Consider the following 20,452-nt stretch of genomic DNA (forward strand, 5'->3'; position numbering starts at 1 on the left):
AATATTCCAGCTTATTTCACCTACTTTGCTCTCTTGGGATTGAAATAGTCATTATTATCCTCTCCAAAATTTGAATGCTGCCCAGGTAACTTCACCTTAATAAAGTACCCTGGAGAACCACAGCTGATTAGATTCCTAATAACTTATTAGTGACAGTCACTTGAACAAGGATAATGGACCTGGCTTTTAATTAAAGGAGCAAAAAAGACTTTCATAGAATACGCAGAAATTGATTGTATGTTTTAAGATCTAAATCTGTAAGATTCTAAATATAAACAGCTGCAACTATATCAAGACAAATAATTCATGGGAAGAATGTCATCAAAGAATAGGGTCTTCAAAGAATAGGGCCATGCATTTTCCCTAAGGGAATTTTTTCCCTCTTATTTTTGTGACTAAAGGCAGTATCACAGTTAGAAAGGATGGTGAAAATGAGGCAATACACATGGAAATCCGGAGCTAAAAAACAAAATCAAGACTCTGATCATTGGGTGGAATTCTACATTGGGGCAAAACTCACTGATTTCAGAATGGTTAAATAATTATTTCACTTTATATTCATCTAGCACAAAATCAAATTAACCTGTATATGAATGCAAATAATTCCAAATGAAATATTGAAGTAAATATTGAAATATTTAGCCAGTTTATATAGATTGTTAGGGGACATGTCTAATGTTGCCTTTTCCAGAGCAGATCAAAACCATTGTTTGGCATATGGTCCTTTAAACTCAGAGACCCCAACATATGCCTTTCAACTGTGGGTGTGTGTCTTCCATTTATCATATTTTTCTAACAGGAAATTATCCTGCTAATTATACTGCGCTAGCACACACACACAAAAATGAACATAACCTATCCAAGTGCCTCAATTCTGTTATGGCACAAAAGAGTGAAAAAATCACTGCTCAAGTAACTTTTTAAGTTGAAACATGTATCCCTAAATTCAGTGACTCCAGTGGGGTTTGTTTTGGGGCACAGTTTTTAGTGGTAATTGAGTATGTAACATTATTGAGGGATACAATAGAAATTTTCAAAGTAATATTCAGTCTCAATTTTTAAAATATGGAGAAATAAAAGCAAAGTATCCCTTGCGAAAGATTGCATTTTTCTCTCTTTAATTACCTTTTAAGGTTTTTTTGTTTTTCACTTCAACATCTACATAATGTGAATTTAAGGCAAATTATTGTGGCTACAAATTCAGAGATCCTCATGACACTAGTTTTTCATGTGTTTCATTTAAGGTGTCAGTTTATAATTAGAATCTCAATGCCCCTCCTCCACTAGTAATAACAAAGTTTGGGACCACCCAAGAGAGAACAATATGGTTAGCTGCCAGGCAAAACATCAGAGTTCCTGGCAGTGAACATGCTGAAAGTCAGCAAAGAAATCCACAGCGCAAAGCCATAAACGTACCGTTGTTCTGGTTTGCCATGTCAGTTTCACTGTGAGTTACTGCATCACCCTGGTGGCCGGAAAGGGATGATGCATCTCCTCAAGTGTTCAATTTGATGCACTTCAACCCTTGGGAGATTGGCTTCCTTGTTAGTACCGTTCGAATCAACATTAAATGAGGCTTTAGAGCTCTGGAGGTTTTAAATTGTAATTAAAGTAAAACTGGTGTTTTTGTGATCATGGTAAATGACCAAATATGTAGAAGGTCCTCGGGTTTGGAGAATCTTTTATCTGATTTATTATAGAAATGTGATGAGTCATCTTAAAGGAAAAGATTACCATGTTTTTATAAAAAGATTAACACATAACCTGCTTCAAATAAGAATTGAAGTCTTAAAAGTGAACTGAATGTAGTATAATAGATATGAGTTAATAAATGGTTGAAATACAATATGTTAAATTTAAACTAATTTAGGAAAACTAAGCTTTGTCTCTCCAGTTAGACTGAGTTGAGGGAGGGAGGGAGGGGGTGTCGGTTATTGCTCATTGCAGCCCCCTGGCATCGAGAAATAGGACTGGCAAACAGGAGACCATTTCACATGCTTTTCCTGACCCTAAGCTCTACAGTTCGACACAAAATAAAGTTGATACCGGATGTTCTAGGATCAGTTGGGACAAACATATGAAATAAAAATCACAGAGAATCATATTAGCAAGTGCCAAATGATAGTCATGTGAACTCTATTTCAACCAAACCCCAGTTTATGAAGGAGATGTTGGTGGAAGTTTGTCATGAACTTCATGTAATTATCATAATCTAATAACATCATAATCTTACAGAAGAATTGAAAACACATTTCAACATCAACATTATTTTAAATTTAAAAATTGTTGTCAAATATGAAAACCTCCAGATCTTTAGCATGAGGACCATAATGTATTGGAAGAATATTCCACAGAGTAGCATCTGGCTCTATACATTCCAACCTTGTTTCTCCTGCACCACACAGAGTCCTGGGTGCACCAGGATACGAACACATTGCATTACTGCCTTGGGCCCTGCACGTCCTTTTCAACCTTGGCTGAGTCTGTACAATGCGCAGTGGGAATACTCTGGAGTCCATTCCTACACTAGGATATTGTAATAACCTAACTATAAGTGACTGTGAATCATATCCATAGGTCCCAGTAAACCTAGCCTAAATGGATCCCTAATTCTACTTCCTTTAGCTCAGTTCCAGAAAGAACTATGGCCATTGGAACATTGCAGAACATGACAGAGGAAAGCTGGGACATAAAAAGACAGCAGTCATAACCATTTGCAGTCAAAACATTTGGCTTTTGCAAATCTGTAAAAGCATATGACTATGTGAACAGGTTGCTAAGGATCCTGTGAAAAGGGGACTCGGAAACTCAACGATTTTAGCTTGAAAGTAAATTACTTCTGCCAGCACTTAATGGTACTTGTAGTTACAAAGTAGACACTCAAAAATATTTGTTGAATGAGTGGATGAATAGAAAGTTACCTCTTTGTGACTCTTCCATAGCATTGCCAAATCAAAGTGCTTTTCAAATTAAATTGGACCCATTGGCCACAGGTTACATTTATCATATTAAAACTATGCTAAATCCCTGAGTGATGTGGGATCTGTTTTTTATATGAAATACGTCAAGAAGATTTATTCATTATAAGCACAGGTGTATTGACCCTTTCCTTTTTTCTTTCTATGAGGAAATGCACAATTTCTGCATAATTTTGCAGCCCTGTCAAGTGCACGTTCTCAGGAGTATACCCTAAGCAGAGCTGTTACTTGGGATGTCTTATTACTAAAATCATGGAACAACTTTCCTCAGTGTGTATGTTATATTTGCTTTTTTATGAAGGACACATTCTACACTGTTACCTTTATTTTACTATTTCATTTTTGTGACTCCAAGAATTGTCTAAATTTTGAAAATGATATTGCAGCTAGAAGGAGCTGAACAATTGAGAGCCCGTATTTTCCAGGACGGAGTAAAATTGTAGATTTATTTAAATTTTAATTTAACTGCCTAATGTGAGAACAGAGATAGTTCTAGAAAGGAAATTCGCAGGTCAGATAAGAAATCTCGTATGGAATGGGATTTGCTTAGGATTCCTGGCCTTTGGTCTGTTTCCTTCATTCTCTTGCCCAGAATTAACAGAACAGTCTCACTGGTAATCAGAGAAGTACCTATAAAATCAAATGATCCCTTGTAAAGCCTGACTCTGAGTATACATTTACGCACCATCAAAAAACCTGGTGCGGGCTTCCCTGGTGGCACAGTGGTTGAGAGTCCGCCTGCTGATGCAGCGGACGCGGGTTCGTGCCCCGGTCCAGGAGGATCCCACATGCCGCGGAGCGACTGGGCCCGTGGGCCATGGCCGCTGAGCCTGCGCGTCCGGAGCCTGTGCTCCGCAATGGGAGAGGCCACAACAGTGAGAGGCCCGCATACCGCAAAACAAACAAACAAACAAAAAACTATGAGGCGAATAATGCTATGTTGGAAGCAGAGTTGTGGGCTTAGTGCTGGCACTCTTCCACATGCTTAATTTAGGAGAATGGAACTCTGTGATGCTGCGATGGAAACACTAGGCCTCCATTGGATAAATCAACTGTGAATCGAATAGGCAATATTTCTCTCATTGACCTGGCTGTCTCTTTTAAATTTTTTCACTTTTTAAAAATTTCAAATTAATGGTGGGACCTAATTGGAATATACACAGTGTTTAGTACAAAAAGGCAAGTATAGACGAAGCCATCTTCTCTTGATATGCTGGTGAAATAAAACTTATGTATCCATTTTAAGCTAGATTTTTCTATTAGATGATGTACATGTGATTGGTTCTAAAGGTGTGACACTTTGAGGTATCCTGTCCGAGAGCATGTTACGGGCCACGTTGATTGATCAGGAGATTACAGTAAAATCTTTTAAAGTCTCTGGCAGATAATTTGCTGCTGTACTGCTGTTTACTACAGCTTGAAGTAGAGAGAAATAAATCAGTTTAAAAAGGTTAAGAAAATGGATAAAAATTACAGGCTTCCTGTTAAAGGTCCTTCACAATGAGTAAGTGTTTATTGTAAGTTGATGAGGGCAAGTGAGGCTTTATCAGGAAGCAGAGACATATTTCAGTATGATTAGAAAAAGATCAAGATTTTTTTCTTAGCTTCATTCAGCTGGTGCAATGAGCATTATTGATTAAAATGTTAAGATCAGTAAGGACTTAAAATTGGAGTAGAGGAGACCTTAAGGAGGAGAAAAAGGTTATGGTGTGTTGAGTTAGCTGACAATTAAATGCTTTGAAAAATTTGATATTTTTTGAACATGAACTGTCAGTTATAGCTCTTGGCTTGCATTGGCATATGCATGCAGGTACATGTAATATACAATTTTATATTATTGTCAGACTCATACATTAAATATTTATAAACATTGTATACTACTAGAAGTTAATTATAAAACTTTAGCCCATGTGAATATGTGTTCTTAATGCTTTCTAAAGAGTTCTCTGTCAATGTTAACGAGGAAGCTGCTTTTCACGTCATTTAACAGCCAATGGAACTGATCGTGTTTCTCCTTAGAATGCAATTATTGTAATAGTAAAGTTGCATTTTGTCAGGTTCTTTCTAAAACTACAGCAGTAATCTTTTAAATCCGTTTCTCTTTTTTGCAAGTCATCAGTATCTGAATCTGCCAGGTGTACTGGGCTTCTGTGGTACAGCCTCACAACCAGGGATAAATGAGTTCAACATTCCTCATATATAATTGCACTGTAGAACTTTCATTTGTAGGGAAAAACTAAACAGATCTAGAAAAATACATTTGTAAAATACCGAACCACAGAGAGGTAATTGCAAAAATGGAGAAAAAACAATCAAAATACTAATAAATTGAAAAATGAAGTGAAACAAAATCCACTAATATAGATGTTAGGCAAAACATCTAAAAAAAAGTAACAAACATTTTTATGGAATGTATGCAGAAGGTACCCCTAAAACAACAATTCAGAGACCAGCACCTGAAAATATTATCAAATGTAGAGGGTTCTTAGCTCCCTATGAGTTGCTATAGAGAAAAATGTGGAAGAAATACCCTAAAGGGAAGGAAGAGGACCAAGGCTCACCAATCACTGAATTTGGGTGCTGAATTCTGAATTTTCTTTGGGGCTGCTCCGGGCACCACATTGCTGAATAACTCATTAAAATTTCCTTTTCAAAATGTTAGTCTTTTGGATTGGGTCCAAGAAACACACTTTAAAAAAAAAATTCTGACCTTAGTGAATATTAATTTCACTTTTTTCTAAGATATTGGGTATAAATCAGTATAATTCTATTAACTATGAATATGTAAACATGAATGAAAGATATTAGTAAGTCATTTCTTTTAAATTACGTGAAATACCAGTAAAGATTCATATCTGACGATAAAATTTATTATAATTCTGCTTACTTAATTTTCTGTGTATAAACTCTCTCCTCAACAGAGTTCATTATGGGTTTGTTTTCAACTTAAATACTTAATTTAGGACCCCAGCAGTGTACCTCTATAATCTATTTTTAAACAGGTGTTCTGTGTAGAAAAATCAGTGGTCTATGGTCTAGTCGTTTTGAACTTGGCTGGTGCTGTTTGATTTTGAAATTCATGTGGGAGAGGAAAAATAATTTTTCCTCTACTCTTCTGACTTCTCAGTTGAGACCCCTGTAACAAAAGACAGATTACCAAGAGAAAAACGACAGAAGTTTATTAACATGGGTACCTCATGAGTACATGGGAGATACCCCAGTACATGGGAGATACTCATGAGTACATGGGAGATACCCAGGGAAAAATGAGTACTTCTCCCAGGAGGCATACTGTTCCACCCTTCATTAGCAGCCCCAGATGTCTTGAAGAGCTTAACGGGAACCAGTGGAGTCTGACTTGCCCTTGCCTTTGCCCGCAGGTGCACCCTGAGCGTGACCCTGGAGCAGGCCATCATTCTGGCCAGAAGCCACGGACTGCCTCCTTGCTACATCATGCAGGCTACAGATGTGATGCGGAAGCAGGTGAGTCTCACAACACATTTTAGGAAGTTGTGTCTCACGCCCTGGATTTGAAGGTTCCTTGGTTCATTTATCAGGTGTCTGACAGGTACCTGGATGTGGCAGGCACTTTTCCAGGCTCAGAAAGTGAGTGGTGAACAAGAAACACTGATTCCCGGGGAAGAAGACCACGCAGGCATCTCTCTGAGGGTTCTCCAAGAAGCTTAGACAACCTGAGAAAAGGGAAGTCTAAGAGGTAACCTGATGGAAGACAGGGAGGTGGCCAGGCAAATGGACAGGAGTGGATTTGGGGCAGCGTAAACTACAAGATAGAAGGACATATGGGCTTCCTTGGTGGCGCAGTGGTTAAGAATCCGCCTGCCAATGCAGGGGACACGGGTTCCAGCCCTGGTCCAGGAAGCTCCCGCATGCTGCAGAGCAACTAAGCCCATGCGCCACAACTACTGAGCTTGCGCTCTAGAGCCCGTGAGACACAACTACTGAGCCTGCACTCTGGAGCCCATGCTCTGCAACAAGAGAAGCCACCGCAATGAGAAATCCACGCGCCGCAACTAGAGAAAGCCCACGCACAGCAACGAAGACCCAATGCAGCCAAAAATTAATTAATTAATTAATTAATTAATTTTAAAAAAGAAGGACATGTGACATTTTTTGGGAAAGGCAGGTGATTTAGGAAGGCTGGGGAATAGACTGGGGAAGGGGGAGGGGCAAGGAGGAAGAGGACAGAATTGAGAGCCCTGCTTGCTTCTGGAGATCTCGAAGGGACTTCCGCACCATGCTAAGACGTTTGTGCCTTATTCTGAAGATAAAGCACGTACCTCAAATTTTCCTGCAGAAGATGAAGAGCTGCCTTTGGACTATCTTTAGGTCACTGAAGTACTTATAGGTGAGAATACACTCTTACAAAGTGAATGAACTTTCTTTTTTTTGGCTGTGCCCCATGGCTTGCAGGATCTTAGTTCCCTGACTGGGGATTGAACCTGCGCCCTCAGCAGTGAAAGCTCGGAGTCCTGACCACTGGACCACCAGAGAATTCCCTGAACTTTCTGTACAATAGCCCAGTAGTATTTTAAGTGTGGTAGTTTGGTTTTGAACCCTTAAGATTCTTTAAAAGGCTAACAAAAATGCACTAACCTCCAATGTACCGATTATTAGGAAAATGTGCTTAATCTAGTAGAAAAAAACACAAGTCAGTAGAGAGACAAAAGAAGTTAAAAGACATCAATTTTATATTTTATTCTTCCACCTTTTATTAGGGCTACCTCAGAAAATTGATTTAACAAATCTCTCTACTTGCTGATTGGGTTTGAATTATCCAGTGATAGTGAGTGACTTAATTTTTAAGATATGCTTTTGTAATTATGTCTGCTTTATTTACTAAAGACTTAATGTATAACTCTCAAGCAAACATATAAATCCCTATAGATTTGCTCCCAAGATTACACTACAGAATGTCAACCAAGTCAAAAGAATAATTCATGGAAACAGTCCTGAGTGAGGCCAGTGCCCAGCCTGGGGTCTGCAGAGATGAGGTAGAGCAAGCACGTGTACGTTGGTGCTTCGGGTTGAGAACTGCAGAGCTGAATATTGAAAACCAAGATCTCAGAAGGTCCAAGAGGGATTTGCTAAGTAAAGGTCAGATCCGTGAGAAGCACGTGACACAGTGTGGTTCGGCTGGAAAAGGGCAAATACAGATGCAAATACCAGCAGGTTTGGGAAGGATTTTTTGGGTAGATATTCAAATTTGGTTTTAAAAAAGTAGATCAAAGTAAACTTGTGATTATCCATATCAGGGTTGGGATTTGGGTGCTAAAGCATACAGCAAGAGATTAAGCTTTCTGTTTCACTCTGTTGCTGTTAGAGTGAGTTTGCAGTAAGACTTGGAGGAGCCCTCTCCAAGGGAAGACTAAGGGACTGATAATTGATCTTTTTTTCTTCTTTTTTAATAAAGTTATTTATTTATTTATTTATTTATTTATTTATGGTTGTGTTGGGTCTTCGTTGCTCTGTGCGGGCTTTCTTTAGTTGCGTCGAGTGGGGGCTACTCTTCATTGCAGTTGTGTGGACTTCTCATTGAGGCAGCCTCTCTTGTTGCAGAGCACGGGCTCTAGGAACATGGGCTTCAGTAGTTGTGTGACGCGGGCTCAGTAGTTGCAGCGCATGGGCTTAGTTGCTCCGCAGCATGTGGCATCTTCCCGGACTGGGACTCAAACCCATGTCCCCTGCATTGGGAGGCAGATTCTTAACCACTGTGCCACCAGGGAAGCCCCGATAATTGATCTTTTTAAGAATAATCCAGTAAAGAGGTCATTATGAGCTGGCTACATATACATTCTTACTACATGGATTTGAATAATCAAAACCTTTAATTTCTTACAACTGAAAACTGAGATAGATAAAATAAAGATGGGAAAAGTAAAAACAATATTACCTAGGCCTTAATGACTTATTTAACTTGTTCAAGCCTCTTTAAAGTTTATTTGTATATTAATTAACAATAAATGATTATTAGTTAATTATAGTTATTAATATATCTTATATATTTATAAAGTATAATTTTAAAAGACTGAAAACTTAGGAAGTTTGTAAGTTGATTTCTAAACTGCAGTATTTTTCAGTGTTTATCACTCCCTCCTCTTTTTTGTTAATAAATCCATTTAGGATGGGTAGCTTCCTACCTTTGTTGCTTATTTCTCTGCTATAAGTTATGACACCTCCAAGTGGTTCTCAGACAAAGACCTGATTTCTGCCTTCTTTGTGAAAGATCATGGAGCCTTGGGTCCTCTTTTCATAGAAATTGGGGTGGACTGGTGCCCAGAGGAGATTTTTGCAATATTCCTTCTGTGGCCAATTCTCTTTCAAGTATTCAGCAGTTACAGGCAGTGGGATTAATGGCTGGGATCCAGTCTACAAGCCAACTCTTACCCACGTGGGATCTGAGTAGTTCGAACACAAGTGTGAGTCAAAACTCTAACTTTTCTGACCCTTCTGTCTTTTAATCGTTTAGATTCAGCTTTCCAGAGACAGAACGGTTAGAATGCTTACCTGGTTAATGAATAATATTTTCTAAGATCTTTAGTTTCTTTTTGAAGAGCAAGGAGCTTTTCAGCATGATTTACTGTTCTTATTTCTAATTGCAGTGTAGCCCTCCCTCCATATCTGCCACGGTTTGGTTCCAGGAGCCCCTACAGATAACAAGTCCTTGGATGCTTAAGTCCTTTACAAAAAATGGTGGAGGAGCACAATGAATACAGTTGGCCCCCCATATCCACGGGTTTTGAGTCCATGGATTCACATCCATGGATTCAACCAACTGTGGATCAATGATACAGTTGATTGAATCTGCAGATGCAAAGCCCACAAATACGGAGGCCAGCTGTATAGTTTTCATGAACAGATTTCATGTATGTAGTTTTAATAGAGTTGTTTTAATTATCTGGTTGAGTTAGAAGAAAAGATAAAAGAAGGGAAAGGTACTATGCCCCATGCAATTTGTGGGTAATGATTATAGTAATCCTAGGCAGCATTTTTACATAACCAACTGATACGATTAATAAATGGTTTGAGGACTTCCCTGGAGGTCCAGTGGTTAAAACTCTGTGCTTCCAATGCAGGAGGCACGGGTTCGATCCATGGTTGGGGAACTAAGATCCTGCATGCCATGCAGCGTGGCCAAAAAAACCACAAATGGTTTGAGGTAGAAGCTCTGATTTACATTATAAGCTTAAAGTCTCCTATCCTCTAAATTATATGTTCCAAGTATTTTTTGGTAGAAGTCTACCCCAAATTCTTTTCTGACCTTTTTAATAAAAATTTGCATTCTGAAGAATCCTGTCTCCTGACCTCCAGTATCAGGGCTTTATAGTGAGCACTGAGGACAAAGACCAAGGATGATCAGCTTCTTGCCTAGCCTCATGGCGGACATGTGTGGGCACATCATCATGGTGCACCCACAGGCAAGTGCTCTCCGGGGTGCACAACCTCAGTGCGTGAGGACGTAAAACAGGGAACAAGTAAACGAGTAGACTGTGAGGAGCCCCTGAATGGCTGGGACACCGAGTGTATGTCATGATGGTATCACTGGTTTCTACATTAATACGCAGTATAGAGGAAATGCTAAGTGATGTTTAGGCAATGAATTAGTTCTACCTAGGAGAACTAGAAAAAGGCTTCATGCAGAAAGTAAATATGTGATAGTAGCCAAGAGCACAGATTCTAGGGCCACGCACCCTCAGCTTGAATCCCAGCTCTAGTGATTTGAGGCAAGACTCTTAGCTTCTCTGTTGCTTCGTTTCCTCATTATTAAGACAAAGATCATAATGGTATAATGCTTGCTTCATACTGTTGTTTTGAGGCTTGAATACTGAATGCATTTAAAACAGCACCTAATACAGTGAATGACCAGCCAATAATTGATTTGGGCCTTGGAGGATAAATGCGGTGCAGACATGTAGGGAAAAGGACAGAGAGGGTGTTTAGTAGAGGGAAACCATGAGCAAGGTGTAAAAATGCAAGTCGCTGGCACATTGAGTATAAGAAGAATTATACGGCTGAATTCCAAATGGAGTATACCAGCAGATGTGTTCAGCATGATGAGCTTCAATTTTATTTGAAATCTTTTAAGCAAAAATCTTTCTAGAAATTATTTAATGGAATACCATGAGACTAAAGACAAAAATAATTATACAGAAATACCATATTCCAGTTAGTAAATCTGTTTCTCACAGGGATACGATTTAGAGATTCTAAAACTAGTTAATGTCTTTGGTAGGACTGAACAAATAAGTAAGTATATTGTGAATATTGAGAGTCAGGTTTCTTACTGTCTGAGAAAGAAGTTACAAATAAGGAAAGGGAGAAGCCTGGAATTTAGAATGAACCCTGGGGTACTGGATTGGAACCAGAAGTATCAGCTTGAATGCATGGACACATACACACATACACACAGAGATATAGATAGATGTAGAAAGAAACATAGATGTTTGAGTACGTTTACACTAATCAACTAGCTCAGCTCACTGAGAAGACCTAGAAGCAGTTACACACCAGTAGTAGTAATGGGCATACCCACTGTCCAGATCTTGAGTTCTAAATATCATTCTCCATTAAAAAGAGCTAGGGAGGGCCTTCCCTGGTGGTGCAGTGGTTGAGAGTCTGCCTGCCGATGCAGGGGACATGGGTTCGTGCCGCCCTGGTCCGGGAAGATCCCACATGCCGCGGAGTGGCTAGGCCTGTGAGTCATGGCCGCTGAGCCTGCATGTCCGGAGCCTATGCTCCACAATGGGAGAGGCCACAACAGTGAGAGGCCTGCGTACCGCAAAAAAAAAAAAAAAAAGTGCTAGGGATTCGGGCGGTGTGATAAGACGCCAAGTTAGCATCTCCCCACAACTAGGGTGCCTGCTAGCCATTGGTGGGAGACCCTGAGGCCTAAGGAGACAGGAGGAACCCCCAAATGAACCGGTAGGATGTGAGAGGAATAAGGGGGGAGGAGAAGTGGAGGCCAGACAGGATCGGTGCCTCTGAGGCCAGGGACATCAGGAGAGGCACACAGGAGGTGCCCTCCAGGAGGAGCAGGAGAAGAATGGAGGGCGTTTACCCCATCCACTTGGGCCCAGGGAGCCTGCTAGGTGCCGAGGTGAGGTCCCCAGCCCTCTGAGACCAGGGGTGGGGGGCACGCCTGGCCGCTTCTGTTTCTTGAGCCTAAGCACCCCCCCCCACAGCCCTCAGGGCCTTTTCCAGCCTGGAGGGTCTTTTAAGTATATGCCCCGCCCACCACCCAAACCTCACCTTTGCTTAGACCCCGCCCTCCACAGCCAAGGCCTTCCCCCCATTTTTTTTCTTTTCCCTCCCCCTCTTTTGTTATTATTGTGGTACTGTTGTACGTTACAGTTGTTGATTCATCTTTATTTTTATATTCTTTCTAACATATCTGTTAGTTTCCTAGTCTAATTTTACTTTTTACTTTGTTATTGTTATTTATTTTATTCTTTTGCCATCCCATGTGGCTTGCGGGATCTTGGTTCATGAGCCGGGGGTGGGGCCGAAGCTCCTGCAGTGGGAGCTCTGAGTCCAAACCACTGGATTAACAGAGGACCTCAGACCCCACAGAATATTCATCGGAGTGAGGTTTCACAGAGGTCCTCATCTCATCACCAAGACCCAGCTCTATCCAATAGCCTACAAACTCCAGTGTTGGAAGTCTCAGGCAAAACAACCAGTAAGACAGGAACACAATTCCACTCATAAAAAAAAATGAGATGGCAAAAAGATATGTCACAGATGAAGGAACAAGGTAAAAACCTACAAGACCAAATAAATGAAGAGGAACTAGGCAATCTACCTGAAAAAGAATTCAGAGTAATGATAGTAAAGATGATCCAGAATCTCAGAAATAGAATGGAGGTACAGATTGAGAAAATACAAGAAATGTTTAACAAAGCTCTAGAAGAACTAAAGAATAAACAAACAGAGATGAACAACACAATAACTGAAATGAAAAATACACTAGAAGGAATCAATAACAGAATAACTGAGGCAGAAGAACAAATAAGTGAGCTGGAAAACAAAATGGTGGAAATAGTTGCCAAGGAGCAGAATAAAGAAAAAAAAAATGAAAAGAATTGAAGACAATCTCAGAGACCTCTGGAACTACACTAAATGTACCAACATTTGAATTATAGGGGTCCCAGAAGAAGAAAAGAAAAAGAAAGTGTCTGAGAAAATATTTGAAGAGATTATAGTCGAAAACATCCCTACCATGGGAAAGGAAATAGTCACCCAAGTCCAGGAAGCACAGAGAGTCCCATACAAGATAAACCCTAGGGAAAACACACCAAGATACATATTAATCAAACTAACAAAAAATTAAATTCAAAGAAAAAATATTAAAAGCAGCAAGGGAAAAACAAAAAATAACATACAAAGGAATCACCATAAAGTTATCAGCTGAGTTTTCAGCAGAAACTCTGCAGGCCAGAAGGGAGTGGCAGGATATACTTAAAATGATGAAAGAGAAAAACCTACAACCAAGATTACTCTACCCACCAAGGATCTCATTCAGATTTGATGGAGAAATCAAAAGCTTTTCAGGCAAGCAAAAGCTAAGAGAATTCAGCAACTGAGATTGGACATCAATTACAGGAAAAAACTGTAAAAAACACAAATACATGGAGGCTAAACCGTGTGCTACTAAATAATCAAGAGATCACTGAAGAAATCAAAGAAGAAATTAAAAAATACATAGAAACAAATGACAATGAAAACACGATGACCCAAAACCTATGGGACACAGCAGAAGCAGTTCTAAGAGGGAAGTTTATAGCAACTCAATCACACCTCAAGAAACAAGAAAAATCTCAAATAAACAATCTAACCCTACACTTAAAACAACTAGAGAAAGAAGAACAAAGAAAACCCAAAGTCTGTAGAAGGAAAGAAATAGGCTTCACAGGCGAATTCTATCAAACATTTAGAGAAGAGCTAACACTGATCCTTCTCAAACTCTTCCAAAAAATTGCAGAGGGAGAAACACTCCCAAATTCATTCTACGAAGCCAGCATCACCTTGATACCAAAACCAGAAAAAGAGAAAACTATAGACCAATATCACTGATGAACATAGTTGCAAAAATCCTGAACAAAATACTAGTAAACAGAATCCAATAGAACATTAAAAGGATCATACACCATGATCAAGTGGGATTTATCCCAGGGATGCAAGGATTCTTCAATATATGCAAATCAATCATGTGATACACCATATTAACAAATTAAGGAATAAAAACCATATGATCATCTCAGTAGATGCAGAAAATGCTTTTGACAAAATTCAACACCCATTTATAATAAAAATTCTTCAGAAAATGGGCATAGAAGGAACCTACCTCAACATAATAAAGGCCACATATGACAAACCCACAGCAAGCATTATACTCAATTGTGAAAAACTGAAAGCATTTCCACTAAGATCAGGAACAAGACAAGGATGTCCACTCTCACCACTGTTATTCAACATAAATTTGGAAGTCCTAGCCACAGCAATCAGAGAAGAAGAAGAAATAAAAGGAATATAAATTGGAAAAGAAAAAGTAAAACTGTCACTGTTTGCAGATGACATGATACTATACATAGAAAATCCTAAAGATGCCACCAGAAAACTACTAGAACTAATCAATGAATTTGGTAAGGTTGCAGGATACAAAATTAATGCACAGAAATCTCTGGCATTCCTATATACCAACAACAAAAAGTCAGAGAGAGAAATTAAGGAAACATTCCTATTTACCATTGCAGGAAAAAGAATAAAATACCTAGGAATAAACCTGCCTAAGGAGGCAAAAGACTTGTACTTAGAAAACTATAAAACACTGATGAAAGATGACATAAACAGATGGAGAAATATACCATGTTCTTGGATTGGAAGAATCAATATTGTGAAAATGACTCTACTACCCAAAGCGATCTATGGATTCAATGCAATCCCTATCAAACTACCAATGGCATTCTTCACAGAATTAGAACAAAAAAGTTTACAATTCATATAGAAACACAAAAGACCCCAAATAGCCAAAGCAATCTTGAGAAAAAAAAATGGAGTTGGAGAAATCAGGCTCCCCAACTTCAAACTATACCACAAAGCTACAGTAATCAAGACAGTATGGTTGGCACAAAAAACAGAAATATAGATCTATGGAACAGGATAGAATGCCCAGAGATAAACCCATGCACATGTGGGTACCTAATTTATGACAAAGGAGGCAAGAACATACAATGGAGAAAAGACAGTCTCTTCAGTAAGTGGTGCTGGGAAAACTGGACAGCTACATGTAAAAGAACGAAATTAGAACACTACCTAACACCATACAAAAGGTAAACTCCAAATGGATTAAAGACCTAAACGTAAGGTCAGACACTATAAAACTCTTAGAGGAAAACATAGGAAAAACTCTCTTTTACATAAACCACAGCAAGATCTTTTTTGACCCACCTCCTAGAGTAACGGAAATAAAAGCAAAAGTAAACAAATGGGACTTATTTAAACTTAAAAGCTTTTACACAGCAAAGGAAACCATAAACAGGACAAAAAGACAACCATCAGAATGGGAGAAAATATATGCAAATGAAACAACAGACAAAGGATTAATCTCCAAAATATACAGGCAGCTCATGAAGCTCAATATCAAAAAATCCAATTAAAAAATGGACAAAAGATCTAAATAGACATTTCACCAAGGAAGACATACAGTTGGCCAAGAGGCACATGAAAAGATGCTCAACATCACTAATCATTAGAGAAATGCAAATCAAAACTACAATGAGGTATCACCTCTTGCCGGTCAGAATGGCCATTATCAAAAAATCTAAAAATAATAAATGCTGGAAAGGGTGTGGTGAAAAGGGAACCCTCTTGCACTGTTGGTGGGAATGTAAATTGATACAACCACTATGGAAAACAGTATGGAGGTTCCTTAAAAAACTAAAAATAGAACTACCATATGACTCAGCAATCCCACTACTGGGCATATACCCTGAGAAAACCATAATTCAAAAAGAGACATGTACCACAGTGTTCATTGTAGCACTATTTACAATAGCCAGGACATGGAAGCAACCTAAGTGTCCATCAACAGATGAATGGATAAAGAAGATGTGGCACATACATACAAAAGAACATTACTCAGCCATAAAATGAAATTGAGTTATTTGTAGTGATGTGGATGGCTCTAGAGCCTTTCATACAGAGTGAAGTAAGTCAGAAAAAGAAAAACAAATACCATATGCTAACGCATATATATGGAATCTAAAGAAAAAGACATATGTATGCATACAGCTGTTTCACTTTTGTGTGCAACAGAAACCAACACTGTATTGTGAAGCAATTATTCTCCAATAAAGATCTATTCAAAAAAAAAAAAAGAGCCAGGGATTCTTGGTGAAGAGGTTAATTCCCAGCTGAGACAGGAAAGATGAGCCTGGAGCATCTTAAGGTTCCAGAAAATAAACAGAAAATAAACATCATCAAAAATGATGGTGGTTCTATGAACAGGACACAAGAAGCAAACTGAAGGAGCTCCCGGCGGCCAGAACTGGAGCAATTTGAACAAAACGTTACTTATAATAAAAATGTTGGATTATAATCATAGGATAAAATAAATAGCCATGAATCCATACTGATTTAAATAAATACTTGAATACATAAATAGTTTGGGGAGAAGGGATAACTGTTCTTTACAGAAGCATTCCAGTTCACGAACACTACAGTGGTATTGATGCGGGCAAGAGGCACCAATAGAGGCTAAAATCAGTGAGCACAAGTTTGAAGAGAAGCAGGATATGGGCATAGTCTCACAGTTTCTCTCACAACAGATTTATTAAGTACAAAAAGAAAGCTGGTGATTTACAGTGGAAAGCTCTGGTGGACACAACCTTACCCAAGTGATGAGAGTTAATGTCACTGGTGACAAGACATCTGGACATTATATGATGTGATTATGATCAGCCTCAGTGATATGACGCACTAAGAAGATACAGCATCACTTCTGTGATTTTCTTGCCCAAAATACAGATCTTCTATCTAATCATAAGGAGACATCTGGCAAACCCAAAATGAGAGACATTCTGCAAAACAATGACCAGTACTCATGCCAAGTATTAAGGTCATGAAAGACCAAGGGAGCCTGAGGAATTGTCCCAGATTGGAGGAGACCATGAAGATACAAAGACAAAATGCAGTGTGGGATCCTGGATTGGATTCTGGGATAGAAAAGGAGGACATCAATGGAGGGAAACGGGGAAATGTGAATAAGACATGCAGCTTAGCTAATAGCATTTCCTGGTTTTGATCATTATACTGTGATTAAGTGAAGGGTTAACATTAGAGGGAGTTTACCTGGTGGGTAAAGTATGTGACCTCTCTGTTCTGCTTGTAAACTTTTCTCTAAGTCTAAAATTACTTCAAAATAAAGAGGGTTTTTTAACTTCATAATTGCAGTTCCTAAATTTCTTCCCATCTGTTTTTTTGCCATACACATCCCCTTTTCCCTATTTGCTTTCCTTTATTTGGTCCATCTTGAGAGAATATACTCTTTTCTTTTTCTTTCTTTCTTTTCTCCTTTTCTTTCTTCCCTTCCCATCCACCAGAATTTAGTAGCAGGGAGAGAGTTTTGGGTTTTTTAAACCACTCTCCTCCATTTATACTCAGCCCCAAACCCTGGTGTTTGCTTCTATGTAGTAACTCATTCCCCTTAGGAACTGAACAATGAATATTTATGAACTTGACAGATTTGCAAAGACTTTTTCATTGCTAAAGCGTTTTATCTTTGTACTATAAACTTTGAGGCAGAATTCTTATATTTCAGAGATCCACATGCATATGCCTCATCCAGAAATTGCTTTAAACTGTTTAAGGAAAGATTTTCTTGATAAATACTATGAAGTTTAAAATAGCTAAATATTCAGCTAAGGACAAAACAGGCTGTATGCATATGATAGAACTGTGATTTCTGTTCCAGGAAAGTGGGGACACAGAGCAGGTATTTCTAGTCTGCTCCTTTCCTGGTTTCAGTGTCTTAAAAGTTAATTGCTTAAATATTTAATAAAGACACAGATGAGATAGTAAACAGGAAGCTGTCATTTTACCTTACTTTGAAATGATTTAGATGGCTTTTGAAATAAGTATCAGTCCTTTGAAACAATACATCAGTGTATTTTGATTCTTAAAAGCATTAATTCTGAAAATGCTCAGATGACGATTTCTTTCTCCTCATCCAGTCTCTCTTGATGTTAAATATAAATATATTGTTGCAATCAATACTCTACACTCAAATGTTAATGGTATGTTAAATGGTTTGTAATACAATGCAGAGCTAGAAGTGATTGTCCTTACTTCTTTCAGGGCGCAAGAGTTCAGAACACAGCAAAGAATTTGGGAGTCAGGGACCGGACCCCACAGTCTGCTCCGAGGTGAGTGACTCCCCATGTCTGCTCTTTCCCAGAGGACTTGCCACCAGTTCCCAGACAGTGTCACTTACAGCTAATGCAATGACCCCACGATACACCCAGTGTCGTACTGAATATACTCATGGAAATCAGCCTTGTAAGCATTCAGTGGCAAAATGTGATTAGGCTTAAATGCTCTCATATTAAATGAAATTTTAGGTGAAGCAAACTTAGAGGTAACATTATCAACATGATTCTATTTTTCAAGTTCCTTCATGAATTCAAAAACAAAAATCTACACAAGTACTACTGAAATTTGTATTCCAACTGTGCCAAGCCACCAAGATGCCATTTCCATTTATACTTCTCTGATCGCATGTGCTGTTCCCTCTGGCATGATCACCTGTCCCATCTGTGTCTGTATGAAAGACTGCTACATAAGCGCAAAACCCAACTTAGGTACCATTTTCTCCTTGAAGCTTTGGTTGAGTTTTCTTCCTCTCTGTGTTCCCTTAGCATCTTGTATATTGATCCATTATAGCCTTGATGTGTTGCCGTGTATCGTTCCATGTCTCTCTGCCTGACCTGAATAAGAATGCTTTAGAGGCAGGGAATGTTCTTTTTGTGCCTACATAGAATATTTGAACTGATTTCAAGAATGCATGAATGAATGAATGAATGAATGAGCTTTTGGTTCGTTATTCTACCAAATGTTCACAGTGCACGTATCATCATAAGAAAGGACTGTAATCCACCTTTAAAATAAATAAGCATGGGAACAGCCATCAAAGATTTGACTTCCCTGGTGACATTAGGGTAGGCAGCCATCTATCTTGAAGTAGGACAAAGTTAAATAATTTCTTTTACATTTGGTTGTTTTTCTACATTTGCATTTTAACAAAAAGTAGCCCCCTCCAAGCACTGTCACAGATGAGACACTCTTTGTTTCTATTTACAAAGCAACTACCAGGGTGAGATTGATGACTGCAGCATTTATGAAGTTCTATTTCATTCTGAAAAACTATGTGGGCAGTGAAAGTACTTGCAAAAGGGAAAATATTTTCCCCCTGAAAGTAGATGGAGTGCTCATATTCTAATCGCATTTATTTTCAGTGCTGGCTCCTAACTCTCTTTCATCCTCAGGTCTTGCTAATGTTACCTTTCATAGTTGATGAGATTAGAGTCTAAGACTTTCTGTTGCTAAAGAATCATTTCACATAGGCATTATCTCTCCAGCACCTTAGCAGTCATGGTATATTTGGATAATAAACCCAGTGAAGCTTTAAAATTCCAATAAGAAAACAATGTAATGGCTCAGCGAGGTCTTCTTAGCTGGGGCTTATAAACACTAATAAACAGTGGGGATAAGACGTAAGCATCCTGATCAATAAACCAATGTGCAAGCTCGACGTGAGAAAAGAAACTGATGAGCTCACTTTGTTTTTTATTGGGTTACGTTTCGAACACTTGAAACACAATAAAACCTGCCAGTTCTAAAGTTGACATATTTTACAAGGGGGTAACAGCCCTGAGAGAGAAATCTAGAGTAATTTTTCAATTTTAGTTATGCCTTCATTCATTCTACAAACATTTCTAATGAGGACCTAAGAAATGAAAAGCCTTCTGCTGTGCCCCGTGGAGAATGTAAGCATGAGACAGAAATAGTTCCAGCCCTCAAGGAACTTTCAGTTAAAGAGGGATGAGTGAAACACAGCCACAAGAAGAGGGAGAAAGTGAGAAACACTCTGTGAAGGTGCAGAGAGGATGCTAAGGACCACAGAGCATCTGGGATCCCTCCCATCTGGTAACCAGGATTCCTATCCCAAAGAGAGCGAAGTGAACGCATTTGTCTCTCAAGGCCAGGCCCTCCAAGGCAAGACTCAGGTAATGTTTCTGGAAACATCTTCACGGAGATAAAGTTTGCTGTCTCTGACTGACATAGTATTTGACTCATATCCCTAACGAATCTCTATTATAGTTTTCCTTTCTCCATTCACTGCCTTTCATTTTTAAAAAACTCACTCAGCAAACATATATTGAATTTCTGCTGTGTGTTTG

The 20,452-nt window shown here is 38.9% G+C and overlaps 1 protein-coding gene across 2 annotated transcripts in view; it reads left to right on the plus strand.

The window, feature by feature from the left end:
- Window positions 1-20,452, plus strand: part of PREX2 (phosphatidylinositol-3,4,5-trisphosphate dependent Rac exchange factor 2) — a 207,302-nt gene that overhangs the window by 179,132 nt on the left and 7,718 nt on the right. For both annotated transcript variants that reach the window (XM_024739018.1, XM_024739017.1), the window contains exons 37-38: window positions 6,359-6,461; window positions 18,351-18,418. In XM_024739018.1, the coding sequence (XP_024594786.1) occupies window positions 6,359-6,461; window positions 18,351-18,418 (171 nt within the window). The remainder of the gene's footprint in view (window positions 1-6,358; window positions 6,462-18,350; window positions 18,419-20,452) is intronic.

Source organism: Neophocaena asiaeorientalis, unplaced genomic scaffold, assembly GCF_003031525.2.
Source record: "Neophocaena asiaeorientalis asiaeorientalis breed wild unplaced genomic scaffold, Neophocaena_asiaeorientalis_V1.1 scaffold299, whole genome shotgun sequence".
Taxonomy (NCBI): domain Eukaryota; kingdom Metazoa; phylum Chordata; class Mammalia; order Artiodactyla; family Phocoenidae; genus Neophocaena; species Neophocaena asiaeorientalis.